General features: G+C 38.2%; 1 protein-coding gene across 1 annotated transcript in view; it reads right to left on the minus strand.

Moving 5' to 3' along the window:
* The window catches only part of LAMA4 (laminin subunit alpha 4), a 153179-nt gene that overhangs the window by 48248 nt on the left and 86427 nt on the right, over positions 1 to 18504 (minus strand). The window contains exons 12-16 of the mRNA XM_010598266.3: positions 16469 to 16662; positions 9748 to 9864; positions 7536 to 7684; positions 3632 to 3773; positions 2967 to 3063 (exon numbers count right to left, since the gene is read on the minus strand). Of these exons, the coding sequence (XP_010596568.2) occupies positions 2967 to 3063; positions 3632 to 3773; positions 7536 to 7684; positions 9748 to 9864; positions 16469 to 16662 (699 nt within the window). The remainder of the gene's footprint in view (positions 1 to 2966; positions 3064 to 3631; positions 3774 to 7535; positions 7685 to 9747; positions 9865 to 16468; positions 16663 to 18504) is intronic.

Raw genomic sequence — 18504 nt, forward strand, 5'->3', positions numbered from 1 at the left:
TTCCATTGCCAGCTGTGAGAGACCGCTCAGCTATTTAAAATTAATTGCCATAGGCACTATTTTTTGTAGGTAGGACCCTGGATGCTTAGATCATTGTTCAGTTGTTTTCTTCCCCATAAATGTGTATACATACGGTGGGTGCCTAGTTGATACTGTACCGCATACCGTGTAACCGTGTACAATCACTTATTTCTTATTTACTATGGATGGGGGGAAACATTTCCCAGAATGCAAGGAAGGACTTAAACATAATTTGTAGTTAGTTGTATTGCAGCCTTTCCACTCTCTTTTTAATTTTGATTTTTGAATACTGTGATGCTACAATCTTTCAGCCCTTATTTCTGGGTCCTCAGGCTACAAAAAGCACTGGCTAATATACTGAGAAAGAACATATTTGACTTTGTATTTGGCATTCTTGATAAAAACAGGAGTAGGAAAATCTATTTTGGCCTGGATGTTTATAAGAAGAAATGTTGCATAAAAAAAATGTGTCCTATTTGGAACTTACTGCCTTACATAAACACTTTTCCTTTTACAAAAGGATTCAGTAGAAATTTCCTTTAGATAGAAGATTTCTGAGTTTCTTATAGATTTTTAACTATTTGATATAAACAATGAGACAAGGAAAGCTGTAAAACAAAGATTACTAGTCATTGAAAATCACTTGGAAATGAAAAAAAAAGGCAGTCTGATATTATAATGTAGTTCAGTAGATGAATACAGATCAATTTAAAAACATGAATTTATATCACAAACACATGTGCTGTCTAAACATGTGTATACTAGGAAGCAGTCCTATAAATTTCTGAGCCACATAGTCCTTTCGCAAGTAAATATATGAAGGGATTTAACCAAACAAGGCTATGAGATAGATGGCCAGATTTGCAAAGTATTCAAAGAGGCTGATGCAGGGAGATTTATCTGGACATAAAACATGGAAATTTGAAGGGATGTCATTCTCAGAATAGAAAAAATGCTTTCATGAGGTTTAACAACTCAGTAATGACAGCGTTGAGAAAATATATTGCAGATTATTATGGTCTTCACAACACAAGGAACAAAAGCAATACATAGATATGGAAACATATATTTTGCTATTACTATTCTATTTACAGCTAAAATTCTAATTATTTGTCTAAAGAATACCTTTAAACCTCATTGCTGTCAAGTCAATTCTGACTCATAGGGACCCCACAGGACAGAGTAGAACTGCCCCATAGTGTTTCCAAGGAGCGGCTGGTAGATTCGAACTGCAGACCTTTTTGGTTAGCAGCCGTAGCTCTTAACCACTAAGCCACCAGAGTTTCCAAGAATACTTTTAGGACTAAACTTATATAATTGACTTACATAGTAAATTAATTAGATTAGAGAAGCTTAATAGCTTTTTGATTGCCTTTGTTTACCCAGAAAACATAAAGTGAAAATTACTTTATGTTGATTAAGTAGTGAAGTGTTCTATATATGAAAAACAAAGTACATTTATTTCTCACATATAGTGGCTCTTGTAAAAAATGCAAGTTCAGACAGGAGATTAATTGCTTTAATATGATGCTGTGAAGTTTCACTTTCAAACCTGGCCTTTGTTTTCAGATGGTAGGTAGAAGTTAGCTAGCTAATGAATTTCCATTCTCATTAGTCAATCCTCAAATATCCTCAGGAATGAATTTATAACCTCAGAGACGAGGAATGTTTAGTGAAATTCTTAAATCAACTAAATTGTTTTTAAGAGTAACTCACAAGATTCAAAATTGATTAAAATAATTCTGCTACTTTTTTTTCTCCCTTCCCTCTCCCACTCTCTCAGATGTGCTTGCTTTACCAAATGGCAACAGTGGCCTTTGGAAATGCTTCTTTCCATAGGATCATAAAAAAAAAAAGTAAAAACTTTCCTTTTTTTTAAAACCTTGTTCTAAATATTGTAAACTATGTAGAACACTAACTACAAGAAAGTGCAAATAACCAGACAGACTTTTGGTACCCTATCACCCTAAACAACATTCATGGTGATGGCATATCTACGGTAAAAATTTGAAAGGCCTTCTGAATGGTCCAAAAAACGAAAATCTAACCCGTTGCTGTTGAGCCAATTCTGACTCATAGTGACCCTATATGACAGAGTAGAACTGCCCCATAGAGTTTCCAAGGAGCAGCTGGAAGATTCAAACTGTTGACCTTTTGGTTAGTAGCCAAGCTCTTAACCACTGTACCACCAGGGCTCCTGAATTGTCCAAGAAAGACTAAATTATGTGTAGTCCCCAAAGATCATGGCCTTGAAAATCTACTCTGCAGACATGGGCTCATAAGTCTGAATCGACTTGATGGCACCCACCACCACTGGTACCAACAATTTTAGTGCTAAGTATATTTTATGACACTATCTCCTTGCAAATTAGCATTCACAGTGGATTTTTACTAATCAGTCTATTTGATTAGCAAAAATATGCACCATCTGTTGGCTTGTATGTTTCCATATGTTTATATGCTTTGATGTTTTATTACCTGGCAGTTTTTTTAAAACACAATTTATTTTAAAATATCCAATATTTGCTTTTTAATGCCTTGACTCTGAACAGAAATTCAAACCAAAACCATTGCCATCAAGTTGATTCCAACTCCTAGCGACCCTATATGACAGAGTAGGGCTGCCCTATAGGGTTTCCAAGGCTGTAAATCTTTACAGAAGCAGACTGCCACATCTTTCTCCCTTGAAACGGCCGGTGGGTTCGAAACGCCGACCTTTTGGTTAGCAGCCGAGTGCTTATCCACTCTACCACCAGGCTCCTTGAACAAAAATATTGATGTTTTATTCAGTTGTAGTACCACTTATTCTTTATTCCTAGAATTTTGAAATCTCTGTCTACATGCAGAAATACTGTGTGGAAGGCAATGTGTGTGTGTGCGCATGTATGTGTGTGTACATGAGTAGCTATAAACTAGTAGGAAGGTAGGAAAGCAAAGATATTTACTAGAATCTGCCCTTGCTTGCAGTTCTCTGGCTTGACTGAGGAGGTTCTCACTTTCATCTTTATGGTAAATGATTTGAGTATCAATTCCACTCACAGCCTATAAAGGAATTGGGTGGAGAGAGTAAGAATTACAACACAAGAAAACTTCTCGTGGTTCTAGGATTTAAATGACACAGTTTATCTGCTAAACACCAAGCAAAATTCATACAGCTTCATTTTCATAGCTCAAAACCAAGGTCAAATGTAAACATGAGAAAATGATGACCTTGGCATTTTTAGATTTAAATATCTTTTGAGGAAAGGTCAGTGAACCTAGAACAGTGCCTTGGCTCCACGCAATGTGCTTGTTACATAGAAGCCACTCAAACATTTTTTTAGTTAAAAAAATCTGAATGTATGCATAAAGCATCAGCAGGAACTAGCTTTAAATATATTTTCTGCATGGACTTTGGTTAAAGAAAACTGTCAAAGAAACTGGCTCTTGCTGATCAGAGTAGAGCACATCTCCAAAAGCTGGCACACCTGAAATTTCCACCCCCCCCCCGCCCACCCTCTCTACCGTTGGTGTTTTACATTCGAAGCTCAAGAGAGGACATTAGAAAACAGAAAAGTCAAAAGCTAGGAAAGGCAACATATCTATGAACTTAAACGAGGGGAACACTCACATCATATATTCGGTCAGTGATGTTCAGAGCCAATCCTGCTGTTTCATCGGCTTCACTGACATAATTGGCAATATTTTCATAGACGTTAGATGCCTCCAAAGCCTTCTGTACCAGCCCATTGGTATCTGAACTGTGCAAGTTCCTGTCAATGAACATATTCTTCATTTTTTCTCCTCCTTACCTCCTTGGGAAATGAACTATTTTTAAGGCTTGATTTTAATACTTCAGAGATTACAGGTACCCTCTTCCTGTTATTCGAATTCACCTGACTTGGCAAGGCTTTCCGGAGCTGTGTTTCCTAGAGACACATTTTCTTTGAACTCCTCTGTCTCTGCCGTCCCCAAGACCTCACCCTATTTTGGCTCTATGGCCAGCTGCCTGCCTGGCAGTAGCCATGACAATGATGGAAAAGCAGCACTCTGCACTGGTTCAAGGAGGAGTTTGTTTACGTGGTGATGATCAGGCAGAGGAAGGAATGCATAATCATTCCCACCTACTACTTACCTAAGTCAGCACTATTACTCCCTTTTCATAAAAGAAAGCTAGGCCCTGAGACAAGGTACATAACCTCAGCATGCTATTAAGGGTCTGTATTAGTTGGTTTCACTCTATCTATTCAACTTTATTTTCCTCCCTTCATATAATAGTTTATACTTTTCCCTAAGAAGGGAAATAACATGTCCTGAGCATCTTTTATGTGCAAATCCTGGGCTAGCCCCCTTTCACATATTATTTCTTTGTTACCACACCCATGACGTAGGCATTGTTACTCCCTCTTCATAGAAACCAAGGCTCTGAGAGAAGGTGTATGGTTTGCCCAGAGAATACACTATTAAGGTTTGTCTCACTCCTGAAACCCAGCTATATCCCTTAAGTATATACCCTACCCCTTTCCTACCCCACTCTAGCCTTTAGACACCATATTCTCTATCTTTTCCCCTATCTAGTCAGTGTACAGTTCAGCTAACATTTAGTGAGTATCCATCCTGCACTAGGCATTCCACATACAGGGGTCAATAATGGTATGTGCCTCATAGGACTGATGTGAGGGAACACTGGGATAAAATATGTGAAGTGGCTGGTACTGTACTTGTATCCAATAAGTGTTAAGGTTCATTATTTTAACACCTAAACTATTTCCTTGGAAGCGAGGATGGCAAGACTTTGTCTCATGTACTTTGGACATGTTAGCAGGAGGGACCAGTCCCTGGAGAAGGACTTCACGCTTGGTAGGGTACAGGTTCAGCGAAAAAGATGAAGACCTTCAATGAGATGGACTGACAGTGGCTGCAACAATGGGCTCAAACACAGCAGTGATTTTGAGGATGGTGCATAACCGGTCAGTGTTTTGTTCTGTTGTACATATGGTTGCTCTGAGCCAGAACCTACTCATGGCGCCTAACAAGAACAACAACAAACTATTTCTCGAATTGGAATTTCAAATTGTAAGTATTTCTGACATAATTTATTTTACTGATAAGTACTTCTTTTTCCTCTATAAACTCTATCCCACCTTCCACAGCTTATCCTAAATCCTTTGTCTAGAGTTTATTCAGTCTTAAACCCCCCAGTTCCCAATTTTTCTTTTCAGTGACAAATATTGATGACTAGTATCACTTTATTCATCAGTAAACTCCGTAAGATTCTCTGTGACCCAGTATACAATATCGCAGAACCCATACTAGCTCATCTCTTCAAACCACCCTGACCTATTGATCTCAGCCAACTGTTTCTTAGCTGCCTTGATCAGTTCCAGTTCCCCTGCTTTCTTAGGCTCATAGTGACTTCCTCTGCATTTCCTTGGCTACTTCCCTCTCTTTCATCCAAGTCTATCATTATTCTATTTCTGTAGCAGGACCAATTTATCCATTAGGCACAGTAGGCACAGTGTCTAGGGTCTGTAATATTTATAGGGACCCACAAAAAAGTTTTTAATTTTTTCAAAGCAGAAGGAAAAATGATATAATAATAATCATTATGTTAGTCTTTGGAGCCCTGGTGACTTAGTGCTTAAGAGCTTGGCTGTTAACCAAAAGAACTGACCAATGGGGCAGTTCTACTCTGTCCTATAGGGTCACTACGAGTTGGAATCGACTCGATAGCAGTGGGTTTGGTTTTGGGTTTGGATGTCAGTCTTGATACCAAGGTAGTCGTAAAATACAATTTTTAATATTACTTTATGGAGAAAGGGGTCCACAAAGGCAAAAGTGCCTAGGGCCTACAAAAATTTTAATGTAGCTCTGCTCAGAGAGGTAATTCTAATTCAAATAATTGCTACGTTGTTTCTCCCCCAACCTCATTTCTTAGAAATGACTCGGAAAGTAAAACCTGAGGAAGGTAAATAGAATTTTTAAAACAGAAGGAAAAAAGGAATAAAATATGACAAGCATTTATTAATGTAATTTTTAGCTTGCTGGCTAGACTGGTAAAAAGCTATACGAAAGAGCTTGAAGCCAAGCCTTTATTACTTTGCTTTTATTATGAGGCACAGAACATGCACTAAATCAATATTAATAATAAAAATGTGCTTTTGGAATGGAAGCTTCTTGATGAATTATGTCTACCCATGTTTGAGGTGTAACATGCAAATCACTGTTTATACCAGATAGATGTTGAAGAATATTCTCAATTTGAAGGGAAGACATCTATAAATTTGGATGTCCCCTGAATATATTTACTCAGAAGTATCTTTAGCACAAAAGAGACTTCAGGGTTATCAGTATCTCTGATCATGTTTCATGTAAAGAATGTCGGAACTTCTTTTCAGTCAAGCTAAAACCCTGTTACAGAGTGACATTTAGGGAAGGCATGTTCTGGGATCCCAATCAATGGGACATAGTTACTAACATGACAAAAGAACTATGAAGAGAGCCATAGGATGGATCACAAAAACAATATTCTACCAATCCAGTATGTTCTCCAAAACTGTATTTTATCAAAGTTCCATTTTACTGCTTTGATAAAAAGCACATTTTCTGGGAGATGACATTGAACTGGATCCAACACTACTATCTCACACACCAGATTTTGTGACATCTATTACTCTTGCTCCTTCTTCCCCTCTCCCTCAATTCTCAGAAGATCTAGAAGAATATTTGAAAATTTTGGCCATCAGGGGAAAAAAAAGATGATTCAAGTTTTGAACAGAAGTTAATATTGATTCTTAATTTTTGTATGACCTTTACTGGTCCTGGCTTCTGATTGCCAGATTTGTCGTCATTCTGTATAATGATCTCATTATTTACCTATTATTTCAGGGTCATGCATTCAATTCCAATCTTTCAGTACATTTCAATTAACATTAATTGAGTGCCCATGGGGTATGTGACTTTCTTCTAGATGCTGTGGGAAAACTGTCAATTGATTTTTCTCTTAACAGGTGTTGAAATCAAATAGCTCCTGTTGGGCACCGTGGAGTGGCTAGAGTGTTTACCAGAAGACAGTTGTATTGCCAACTCCCAACTAGCTTTACTTCAGGAACTTGAGTGTGGAAAGTTAATGCTGTCTATAATATGAGTAGGTGATGACAGTAGAATTAGGCCTTGTAAAGAGATCTGATTCACTCGATAATATTTTATGCAGCAGTTACGTACCTAACCAAAATACCTTAGGCTACCCTATTTTAATAATTTCGAGAGCAGGCACCGCAACTCCCCTCAAAACACACATGCACTCACAGATTTCTAATCTGACAGATTAAAAAAAAAAAAGGAAAAACCTTCTCCCCCAAATAATTGCAATAAACTGTGATTGGCTCTCAAAGGGACCAACCAACCAACCAGCTAGCCCCACCCTAAAACCAGCTTGCTAACACTGTATTTTAGTAACTTTGGCATGGAGAATTAAATGAAAATATTTCATTCAGTGCGTGTGGATATGTGCATTTCTGAAGCCAGTATGTTACCTGTTCAATTCATCAGCGTCTTTTTGAAGGTTCTGTGCATGGTCAGTAGCTTCTTGGACCAAATCATGACTGATGTTACTCAGGTTGGACAGTTTTCTTTGTAGTTCTTTTTTGGCTCCATCTATTTCTGCATAAATCCCTGATGCGTTCTAAAAAAAAAAAAAAAAAAAAGTCAGTGAATTCAGTTTAGAAGGACTTAAGACACTTTCCCCAGGGAACACCAAAAGGTAATTTCTATTCTTCCTTATTATGAAGTTTAATAAATTTCAGGTCAAGTGTATATGAGTTTAAAGTACTATCAGCAGATGATTATCTACTTCTGCATCTTTAGCCCCTTCTTCTCTACGGTACTGCTTCCCCAGTATTCAGACATGCTCAGCTGTCTTTCATCTAAAAACAAATTAAACTAAACCCCTCCGTTACCGACACATCTCCCTAATGTTACTACTCTATTTTTCTATTCTGTTTGTATCAAAATATCTCAAAAGAAGTTGTTTATGCATGTTGTCTCTATTTTCTCACTTTCTATTTACCCTTTGACCAATCTGGCTTTACGCTACTACCCCATCAAAACAGAAGTTCACTTATGACATCTAAGTGACTAAATCCAATGGGCATCACCTGGTTCTCACCTTATCTGACCTCTCAGCTACATTTCACGTGGCCGAGACCCACGTGAAACCCACCTCGTGGTACTACCTCTTTTTGTTTTCAATCCAACCATAGTCCTCCTATGATCTCTTCCAAAGATCGCACACCTGTGCAGACAGAAGCTGCTGCGAACTTGACTTAGGACCTTGGCTGGTCCCTCAATGCTGGCCAGAGATTTGCTCTCCCAGTCACCCAAATAATGATTCTAAACCCGCCACTCTTCCCAAGCCAGTAATATTTCCTCTCCTCTACCCATTTCTAAACAGATCACTTTATTCTCTTTTTATTTAGAAAATATAAGGTAACTGTTAGCAGGGAACATTTCTTCCATACCCCTGATGTTTCCTCCCTATGAAGAAAGCTCAATTTATGTAAAGGCAAGAGCTTTCTTTCTTTTTAATTTTTAGAAGATAGGAGATACCAGACATGTTTGTATGTTGACATTGATGCTGCAGTAAAGAGGAAGAACCGGATGATTCAGAAGACACGGGGACTAATTTCAGGAGAGAAACCCATAAGCCCTTGTTTCAAGGTGAGGAATGATGGGATTCAGAGAAAAATGGAAGGATTAGACTTTGGTAGAAGAAGAGACATTTCATTAATTATAACGGGATAGAGTAGAGGTATGGACACATGAAGGTGAATCGGTAGATTTGGGGAGGAAACATGAGGGGAGTTCTCTTCTGTTTGTTTCTGTTTTTTTCAATGAACTATGAAGCCAGGTCACTAGCCAGGACTAATAGAAGGGGAGGTAAGATTCCCACCAGCCACATTTGGTTGCTCTGGTACGGCCACAGAAAAGGGATACTTGGCTTTAATCAGGTTTAGGGTTCTCAGGTGAGTACAGCAGAGGACCCAGTGGATATGCTTAAAGTGGAGGGTGCTTAAAGATCAGAAAGATGGTGGGCTGATGTGTATGGATTTTGATGTCATCAAGAATCCTAATGATAGTTGGAATGAAGAGGAAGACAGAGAGCTTGGTGCTGAAATAGTTTAAGACTGAGATGGTGACCAGATGGCCTTAAAATTGCATCCTTCCAAAGGTAATAAAAATGAGCTAAGTGATTTCATGATTTTTTTTTTTAAGTGATTTCATGATGGTTTGGTTCACTGCATTTTATTGGAAAATTTTTACTTTTTCAGAGAGTGAGTTTTACTGATTTTGAATGCCAGCTTTATTGAACCACAAAATATGAATAAAGAGTGAGTAGGACGGATCCAGATCAGTACTTTCAATAGAATTTTCTGCGATGGTGTCTTTGCAGTCCATATAGTGGCCACTAGCCACATGCAGTTATTGAGCACTTGGAAAGTGAATAATCAAATACAGGAATTAAAATCTTAATTTTAAGTAATTTAAATTTTAATTTAAGTAGTCATTGTAGCTAGTGGCCACCCTACTATGCACGAAACTGAAAAATTCAATCACCTGATATTATTTTTACAATGCTGGCTAACTTGATTGATTTGAATTGAATTTTTTGATTATTCTTCAGTGACACGAAGCCATTGTTCTAACCTGCTATAAATACAAACCTGTACAAACCATATGTGTTCTTACCTTTATTATATCATCAAGTTCTGAAAGAGTCAGACGAGGGATTGTCAGAGAGTCACCAGATGCCCTCAGAGAAGTGTTCACCGCTTCCATTTGTTCCCTCACTCTCTCGTGTTGTTTCTGTAGGAGGGAAGAGCGAGCGTGTGAGAGAAAGACAATGTTCTTCAGTGAAAGTATCAGACACAATGGTGCAGTGATGAACTTGCTGTCTTGGATTCTGACAAATCTGGGTTCATGTCCCAGGTCCACCACTAACTTTCTATGAGACTCAGGGAAAACACACTCCCCTCTAATGCTCAGCTTTCTCATTTATAATATGGAAACAACAAAAGTAAGCACCTTGGGAGGTTCAAAGCATTTAGTTACAATTATTGTATTTAACATCATCATCTCAAAGACAGAGTTAGCACTTCAGAGAGGATATTTGACTCTTCCTAAATCTGAAGTGGGACTCTGGATATAGGATTGAATATATACGTAATATGTAATACATATATCACCATTTAGCCATATGTACATATACATAACAATGTACACATATGGTTATATAGTGATATATGTATTATATATCACATAAAATTATATGTATTATTTATATAATATTATATCATATGTATTTATATACTACCACCAGATTCCAGCTCGTGGAAACCCCATGTGTGTCAGAGCAGAACTGTGCTCCATGGAGTTTTCAATGGCTAGTTTTTTGGATTTAGATAGTAGACTTTTCTTCCAAAGCATCTCTGGGTTAACTAGAACCTCCAGCCTTTGGGTTAGCAGCTGAGAGTGTTAACCATTTTCACCACCCAGGGAGTCCTTATATAATTATTCATATATTTATATATTTTATATGTCTCTCTATATTTATATATAATTTTATCATTAATTCAAAAAACATTTATAGAATGCTAACTTTGGGACAGGCAAAAATAATCTATTTTAAGAACAACAAAGCATGTACAAAATAACCTTAAAGTTCTTTAAAAAAAATTAAAATAACCCTATTATGTGCCTTTGAGTCAATTCTGACACATAGCAACCTTATAGGACAGTGTAGAACTACCCCATAGCGTTTTCTAGACCGAAATCTTCATGGGAACAGATTGCCAAGTTTTTTTTCCCACAGAGCAGCTGGTGGGTTTGAAATGCTGACCTTTTGATTAGCAGCTGAGCACTTAACCATTATATCACTAGGGATCTTTGACCCTATTATGAAAAAATAAAATTGTAATCTTGCTTCATACTGCTCTGAGCTCTTTATGTTAGATGATCAGACTTTTTGAACAGAGAAATTCCACAAGTGCTGATATATTTTTGCTCACATGCTAGCATATTCTTTGACGAATACTTTAATTTCTACCTTCACGTTTGGGTTCTAGAGGCAAGGATGTTCTGATTCTAAGGAAATGTAGTAAGACTGCAAATGAGCTCCGAGTTTGAAAGCAAAAAAGGATGAAATTTTAGGAAGAAAAGTAAAAGGCACATTTTACAATTTGAGTAAAAAATGAATTGTAACAAGTTACATTGGAAATGACAATTTAAATGAGAATTGAAATTTATATTAGAGTATAATCTAGGATATCATAGAAACCATTATAGAAGCTTAGATCTGAAAGAAAATACTTTAAAACTTTCGAAGTTCATCTCAATGCCTTTTCTTACTCCTGGAGTCTTTTCTGATTTAGGGTAAAGGAAGAATGGAACCCATCTTCTCCAAATACTTTGCTATATGGGAAGCCACAGGTCTAGGGACAGCAAATAATCAGATTTTAACATCCTTAATGTAACCCTGGTGGCGTAGTGTTTAAGTGCTACGGTTGCTAACCAAAGCATCAACAGTTCGAATCCGCCAGGAGCTCCTTGGAAACTCTATGGGGCAGTTCTACTCTGTCCTATAGGGTCACTATGAGTCGGAATTGACTCAACAGCACTGGGTTTGGTTTTTGGTTTTTAACGTTAAGAACATTAAAAAAAAAAAAAAAAGATAAATTTTCCCTCTGTATCCACCAAGCCTATCTGAAGTTAAATTTTCTTATGTCCACAGAAGAAAGTTACTTATGCAACTCTACAAAAAAGCAGCAATGTAAAATATGTGTGTTAAAGTATGTAAAGGAAGAGAATTGAAAAAAAAAAAGGTTGGTGTTATTTAGCTCTAACAGCAGTTTTCCTTTTATAGGGTTTCAGATATGATCCCTTCTGTAAGCTCTTGTGTCAGGTTGCCTTAAGGGAATAATTCCTAATACCCTGAAGTCATGGCCAAACTTAAAAGTGGTGAGTTAGCAGCACTGTGTGATAAGCTTATTTGCAGTAGCTAGAAAATGATATACTTCAAGTTACAGGGTTTCCTCCACTTGTCATATACTTCATTAAACAGAAGAGAATAAAGTTAGCTTTGAAACAAATAACGATATTCCCAGAGAAAGATGGTCACCTTGAACAAAAGAAGTTTTGAAAACCAATAATTGTTAAAAATGACACAATTAGCACTATTCAGCATACTTCAGCATCCATTTAACATACGCAAAAAAAAAAAAAAAAGTTTTATGGTCCTTAAAAAAAAAAATGATTGGAACAATCCTGGGAAAGCAGAGTTTTGGTTTACGAAAATCCCTAAGCAGTACATTCTAAAAATTATTTTATCTACTTTTAAAATACAGAACCCTATATTCACCTGATGAAGACTTTCATTATTCTGTTACCCTGTGGGATTGGAGGTAGATGATGAAATAAATAATGTAATTATTAGTTGGGTGATTATTGTTTGCAGGCATCAAAGTGATTAATCTATGGGATTACTCTTGGTTTTGTATAAAGACTGACATTTTGGTGTTATTCTTTTCTAAACCATGCTGTAATATGAAATTAAAATACTCAAGTTTGTTTTCTAAAACAGTCCAATTCCAAAAAAATCAGATCCATTCAAACCAATTTGTCCTAGGAAAGACTACTATACCAATGTAAGGTTTGGTTTTAAATTATATTGGAAGAAATTAAAGTTTCATGACTTTATACAAAAGTACACAAAGAATATTAATAGCATGGCTTGACAATTTAGATATTCCAGTTAATTTGAAAAGAAAATTTATAATCAATAATAACCAGAACACATAAACTACTTCTGTATTGCTGGAGAGTGCTTCCTGCGTTTATCCATACATCCGTTCAGCAACAATTGTAACTCATGCAAGACATTGTGTTAGGTGCTAAAAAGATATCATTTGTGCAAGGCAGAAGTCCTGCCTTCCGGATGTTTACAATCTAATGGGGAGCTTAAATGCAGACCACACACGCACACACACACGGTACACCACACCACATTCAGCAATTAATGCTGAATGGGAAATAGCAGAATATACGCCCAGTGTGATGAAGCTTGGTGATCATTCCAGGGGTGCGGCTACTAGGGCTGCACTAAAGTAGAGGAAGAAGGGGTCCTTTCTGGTGGGCAGTGTTCTTAACTTGGGGTTAAGATGGTCTACCTGAACATGTCCACCAAACTTGTGTGTATGAATGAGTGCACATTTACCTTTCCCTGGCCAGGATGTGTGTATATGTACGTGTATTTCACAGTTTTCACTGAATTCTCAAAAGGATACAAGACTGCAAAAAAAAAAAAAAAAAAAAAAATTCAGAACCACTGGGCTTGAGTTCCTGGTGGCACAAACATTTAAGTGCTGGGCTACTCACTGAAAGATTAGTCATTTGAATCCACCCAGAGGCACCTCAGAAGAAAGGCCTGGCGATCTACTTCCAAAAGGTCACAGACATTGAAAACCCTATAGAGCACAATTCTACTCTGACACACATGATGTCATTATGAATTGGAACAAATTTGAGAGTAACTGTTACTGGGGACTACAGTAAGTAGGTAAGGTACTCTATGGAGGGAGAAATTTAATCTAGATCTTCAAGGCTAGGCAGAATTAGGTATAGATGTAGACGATGAGCAAAGGACACACCATAAGCAAAGGAAAGCAGGAAGAAAATGCATGATCTCCTTTGGCTGGGAAGCAGGTTTTGTAGGGGATCCAGGAAACACCACTGAAACAATGGGTGGCCTCAGATCATGAATGATTGGGCAATTTACCTTTCTTAAGTTAGAAGTCATTGAAGCCTTTCAAAAAAGGTTTATCATATATTTTTCATACAATGGAAGGTACCTTAGGAAATCTCATCTGGCAGTAATATAAAGGGGGTAAGAAGTCAGGGAGCCCAGCAAGGACGCCAATGAAACCATTCACAGGTGAGGCTATAAGAGCAGGAGAATTGTCCCAAGACAGAACTGTTGTGACAGAGGGGCTGACTTGGAGCCTGGTGACTTGCGAGGGAGAGAAGATGCCTCCAGTTTCTAGTCCAACAGGAAAGGAGAAATTTGGAAGGGGAGATAGAAGAAAACAATGATTTTAGTAGGTAAAAAGCAGGGCACAGCTATGTGGCAATTCCTACAGGCAGATACCAGTATGAAAGTTGCTCAATGGGGAGAAGTTATGGATAAGCATTTAGACTCACAAATCCCTTTCAAGAACTTAAGTGGTGAGAGTAGGTGAAGTTATGGAGGGAGGGCATGAGAGCAAAAGGGGTGGACCTGTGGCTAATGCCAACCTCCGGAGGTGTGGAAGAGGAAGGAGAACTGAGACTGAGCAGGGCTTTAAAATGCCTCAACACCATGTTGTTATCTTACTGAAATCTCGGTCATGCTGTTCATTTGTACTCAGTAAAAAAAGTTTGTTTAGCAAAACCAAATGAGGCTTACCATCTGTCTGAATCATGAAAATGCCAAATTCCTACATGAAGTTTAAATAAAAACTGTCCCTAAGAAAAGTTTAATTAAAAGATATTTTGGCAATCATCCTCTTTTAGAACTGGAATCATTAAGGAGCCCTGGGGCACCGTGGTTAAAGCAATTGACTGCTAACTGAAAGGTTGGCAGTTCAAAACCACCAGCTGCTTCTGTAGAGATTTATAGCCTTAGAAATCCTATGGGGTCACTATGAGTCAGAATGGACTTGATGGCAGTAGGGTTTTTTTTTTTTGACATATCAATAGAGACATGGGAGAAAGATGTGGCAGTCTGCTTCTGTAAAGACTACATCCTGGGAAGCCTTATGAGGCAGTTCTATTCTGTCCATACAATTGCTAAGAGTCGGAATTGACTCAAGGGCAATGGATTTGGATTTTTTTTTTTTTAATATCAGTAGAGAACTGAACATGTTAGCACACAATGTGCTTGCATGTGTTCTCTGCCGTGGGTCTTTGTGTAGAAGACCTAAAGCATTTTGCTGAGACTGACAACTCAGTCTGAAATGAAAACTATACACTGTTTACCTCTAGTACTAAGTAATAAGGAAACGCTGGTGGTGTAGTGGTTAAGTGCTACAGCTGCTAACCAAAAGGTCAGCAATTCGAATCCACCAGCCGCTCCTTAGAAATGCTATGGGGCGGTTCTACTCTGTCCTACAGGGTTGCTCTGAGTTGGAATCAATTCGATGGCAACATGTAGGTAGGTAGGGCGGTAAGTAATGACAGGTCCCTGAGTGGCACAAATGGTTTGCTTTCAGCTACTAATTTAAAGGTTGACAGTTTGAACTCACCCAGTGGTAGGGTGGAAGAAAGTTCTGGAGATCTACTTCTGTCAAAATTACAGTGAAGAAAACCCTACAGCAACAGTTCTACTTTGTAACACATGCAGTCACCGTGAGTCGGAATCAACTCACCGGCAAGGAGTTGGGTGTTGAAGCTTGTTGATCATTCCAGGGGTACAGCCACTAAGAGCTGCATTAGTGTAGAGGAAGAAGGGGTCCTTTAATAAATGACTGGTCTTTTTTTTTTTCTAGGTATGAAACTTTACTTCCTGTGGTTAAGGGAACAGTTCTGCTTTGGCTAGGATCTCCTGCGTACTGTTGGTTGCCTTTGTCCTACAAGGACTGGTTGGGGTTGGCAGGTCCACTTCCCTTAGTACTGAAGGTGGAAGGTTCTCAGTTTTCACCTGTGAACCTCTGCTATGGTTGTCTCTCTCTTAATTCAATGCTCTGAATCCTCTCTTGGGAATAGAATGGTGTTATTCTGCTTGGAGTGGACACATAACCACCACCAGTTCTCACCCCTGTAGGTGTGTGCATGCGCGAATCTTGGCCTCACAGAGATGATTTCCTTTGCGTGTTATGACCATGCCTGGGATTTTTTGTCACTTCTTTGTATTTGCATGGCGTTAAATTAGTTTGCCTCTCTCTGCAGGATATTTGATTTGTTTATCCTACTTTTCTAAAACTTACACATACCCTTCCAAGGAACATGGTTCTAGGCTGCTTTGGTGTTGTAGTGCTCTCAGTAAAAAACAGTTATGTATAGAAATAGTACATTGCTTACCATTTGCAAGAACAATGCATCCGTACACACAGACACAAGCACTAAGAATAACTGCACTCTTATCAGTGCAAGAGCTAAACAATGATAATAGTTTCAACTTGCTATTAGGCACACACACTTATATTAGCAAATTACATCAGCAACAAATGTACCAATATTTTAAAAATATAAACATTTAGCTGCACCAATATTTCACAAAATTTATACCAACTGTCCCTTTTTGATGAAACTTCATGTTGTCCATGCATGAAAATGCCTTTATGGGTGGTGCAGTGGTTAAGTGCTCAACTGCTGCTAACCAAAAGGTCACCATGAATCGAAATCAACTTGGTGGCAACGGGTATAGTGTCCACTGTACCTCGTGGTCCCGCTGGCTGGCCGCCGTGGCCCTGTTCATGTCTTCAGTGTCTCTGACATGGTCAAGGGCCTGGTTAAGCGATTCCTGGAGGTCTGACAACTTAGCATTGTAGTCATCCAGCTGCTCCAGGACAACAGGAAACAGGGAGCGGGTATCGTTGTGCAGCCGCTGCCAATTCTCAGCCTGGCTCAACACTGGGAAGAAAGGGTGACAGAAACTCAGCCTGGGCTTCTTTGTCCCCTCCCAGCATTTAGCAGTGGTGTGGACTTAATCAGGCTGTGGCTTCTCTTCTTTAAAAACCCCGAACCCTCGAGTCTTTAGCAATGGAAATTGTAGCTGTTTTTCACAAAAGTAGCCTCATGGTTTACATTTGAAGTAAAAATGCTGTTTTGCAGGGTTTGGGAGCCATTGGTAAGCTAGAAGAAAAGTTTGCTTATGTTCCTGTTGAGATTATTATGCCTTAGATGGAAACTATGTCATTATACTATGCTTCTTATTGCCCAGGTTTTAATAATTTTACTATATAAAGAGGACTTGGATATACTATAGCTTTTATTATTAAAAATAACAAAAATTATCTTTTCAATAATAAGGGAAAATGATGTTTATAACTACTCATTTTCTGTGTTCTCTCCAGGCAGTCATTTTTAGTTAGCTCCTTTAGGTCAAACCCAAAGCATTATTTTGGGCAGAAGGAAGATTAAATGACAATAATAAAATATTCTTAAACTGTGTATGTGTCTTTATTGTTTGCTCAAAAAGCACAGGCAATGACTATGGGTTTAGGGAATATCAATCTGTTCTGTTGAGGCTTTGCATTTTCTTTTATCGCTGTGAGCAGAAGATCCATGTTCATGGCTGAGTAAAGAAAGGGGCTGAAATTGCATTCACTAGGCTGAAGGTGGCTACGTGAGAGACGATTGGTTCCATTTCCCCAGGGCAGTCTCATTGAATTCCAAACTAGACAAGGAAGTTAGAACATCTGCTGTGACATTAAAGCTCCAGCTTCCGGATGGTGGCCTCATCCTGACTCAGAAATGGGCAAAAGCCTGAGATTCTTCTCTGGTCCTTCCTGTTTCTAAAACTTTATATACTTGATACCATAATATATATGTCTCTATGTCAAGAATGTTCCTCTTCTAGAGTAGCCATAATAATTATTAGCAGAAGTTGATAGGGACAACCGTAGGAAAATGACCTAATGCTGGCATTCTTAACCCTGTTTTTGCCATTTGTCCCTTTGAAATCCAGTGAAGCCCCTAAATCCCTTCTTACAATGTTTTAAAATACATTTAAAAAAAAAAATGCATTGGATTGAAAAGGTGAGTAATATACTAAAAAAAAATTTGGCAAAATAATAATAATATATGTTCTTTGCTAAAGCATTAAACAACAAGATGTAGGGGTGGGCCTAATAACTACCATAATGTTGAATTATCAATGAGTTTAAACAATGCTGTGAGATGTTAGCAACAGCTAAAATGTGATATGCATATCTGTAATTTTTTTTTTTTTAAATTGATTGCTTGGATTAAAAATGCCACAAATACTTTGCAGCTCCTCCCATCAAGATGTGTGGTCTCTTTCCTTATCCCCTGAATCTGGGCTGATCAGGATAGGAGTGACATTGTTGAGTTTTGAACCTAGGCCTCAGGAGACCTTGCAGTTTCCATTTTTGCCTTTTTGGAATGCTCCCATGAACGAGGCGGGCTAGCCTCCTTGAGAGCAAGACTCCACTTGGAGAGGGAAGACCAGACATCCCAGCTAAGCCCCAAGCATGTGAGTGAGCCAAACTGTCCAGGTTAAGCCCATCCCAAATTGTTCACCCATGAAATCATGAGCAAATAAATGGTTATCGTTTTAAACCAGTATCTTTGGGGTGGCTGAGTGAGCCAAACTGTCCAGGTTAAGCCCATCCCAAATTGTTCACCCATGAAATCATGAGCAAATAAATGGTTATCGTTTTAAACCAGTATCTTTGGGGTGGCTTATTAGGCATTAATTGATAACAAATACAGGGACCAAATCATAAGTTT

Source organism: Loxodonta africana, chromosome 1, assembly GCF_030014295.1.
Source record: "Loxodonta africana isolate mLoxAfr1 chromosome 1, mLoxAfr1.hap2, whole genome shotgun sequence".
Taxonomy (NCBI): domain Eukaryota; kingdom Metazoa; phylum Chordata; class Mammalia; order Proboscidea; family Elephantidae; genus Loxodonta; species Loxodonta africana.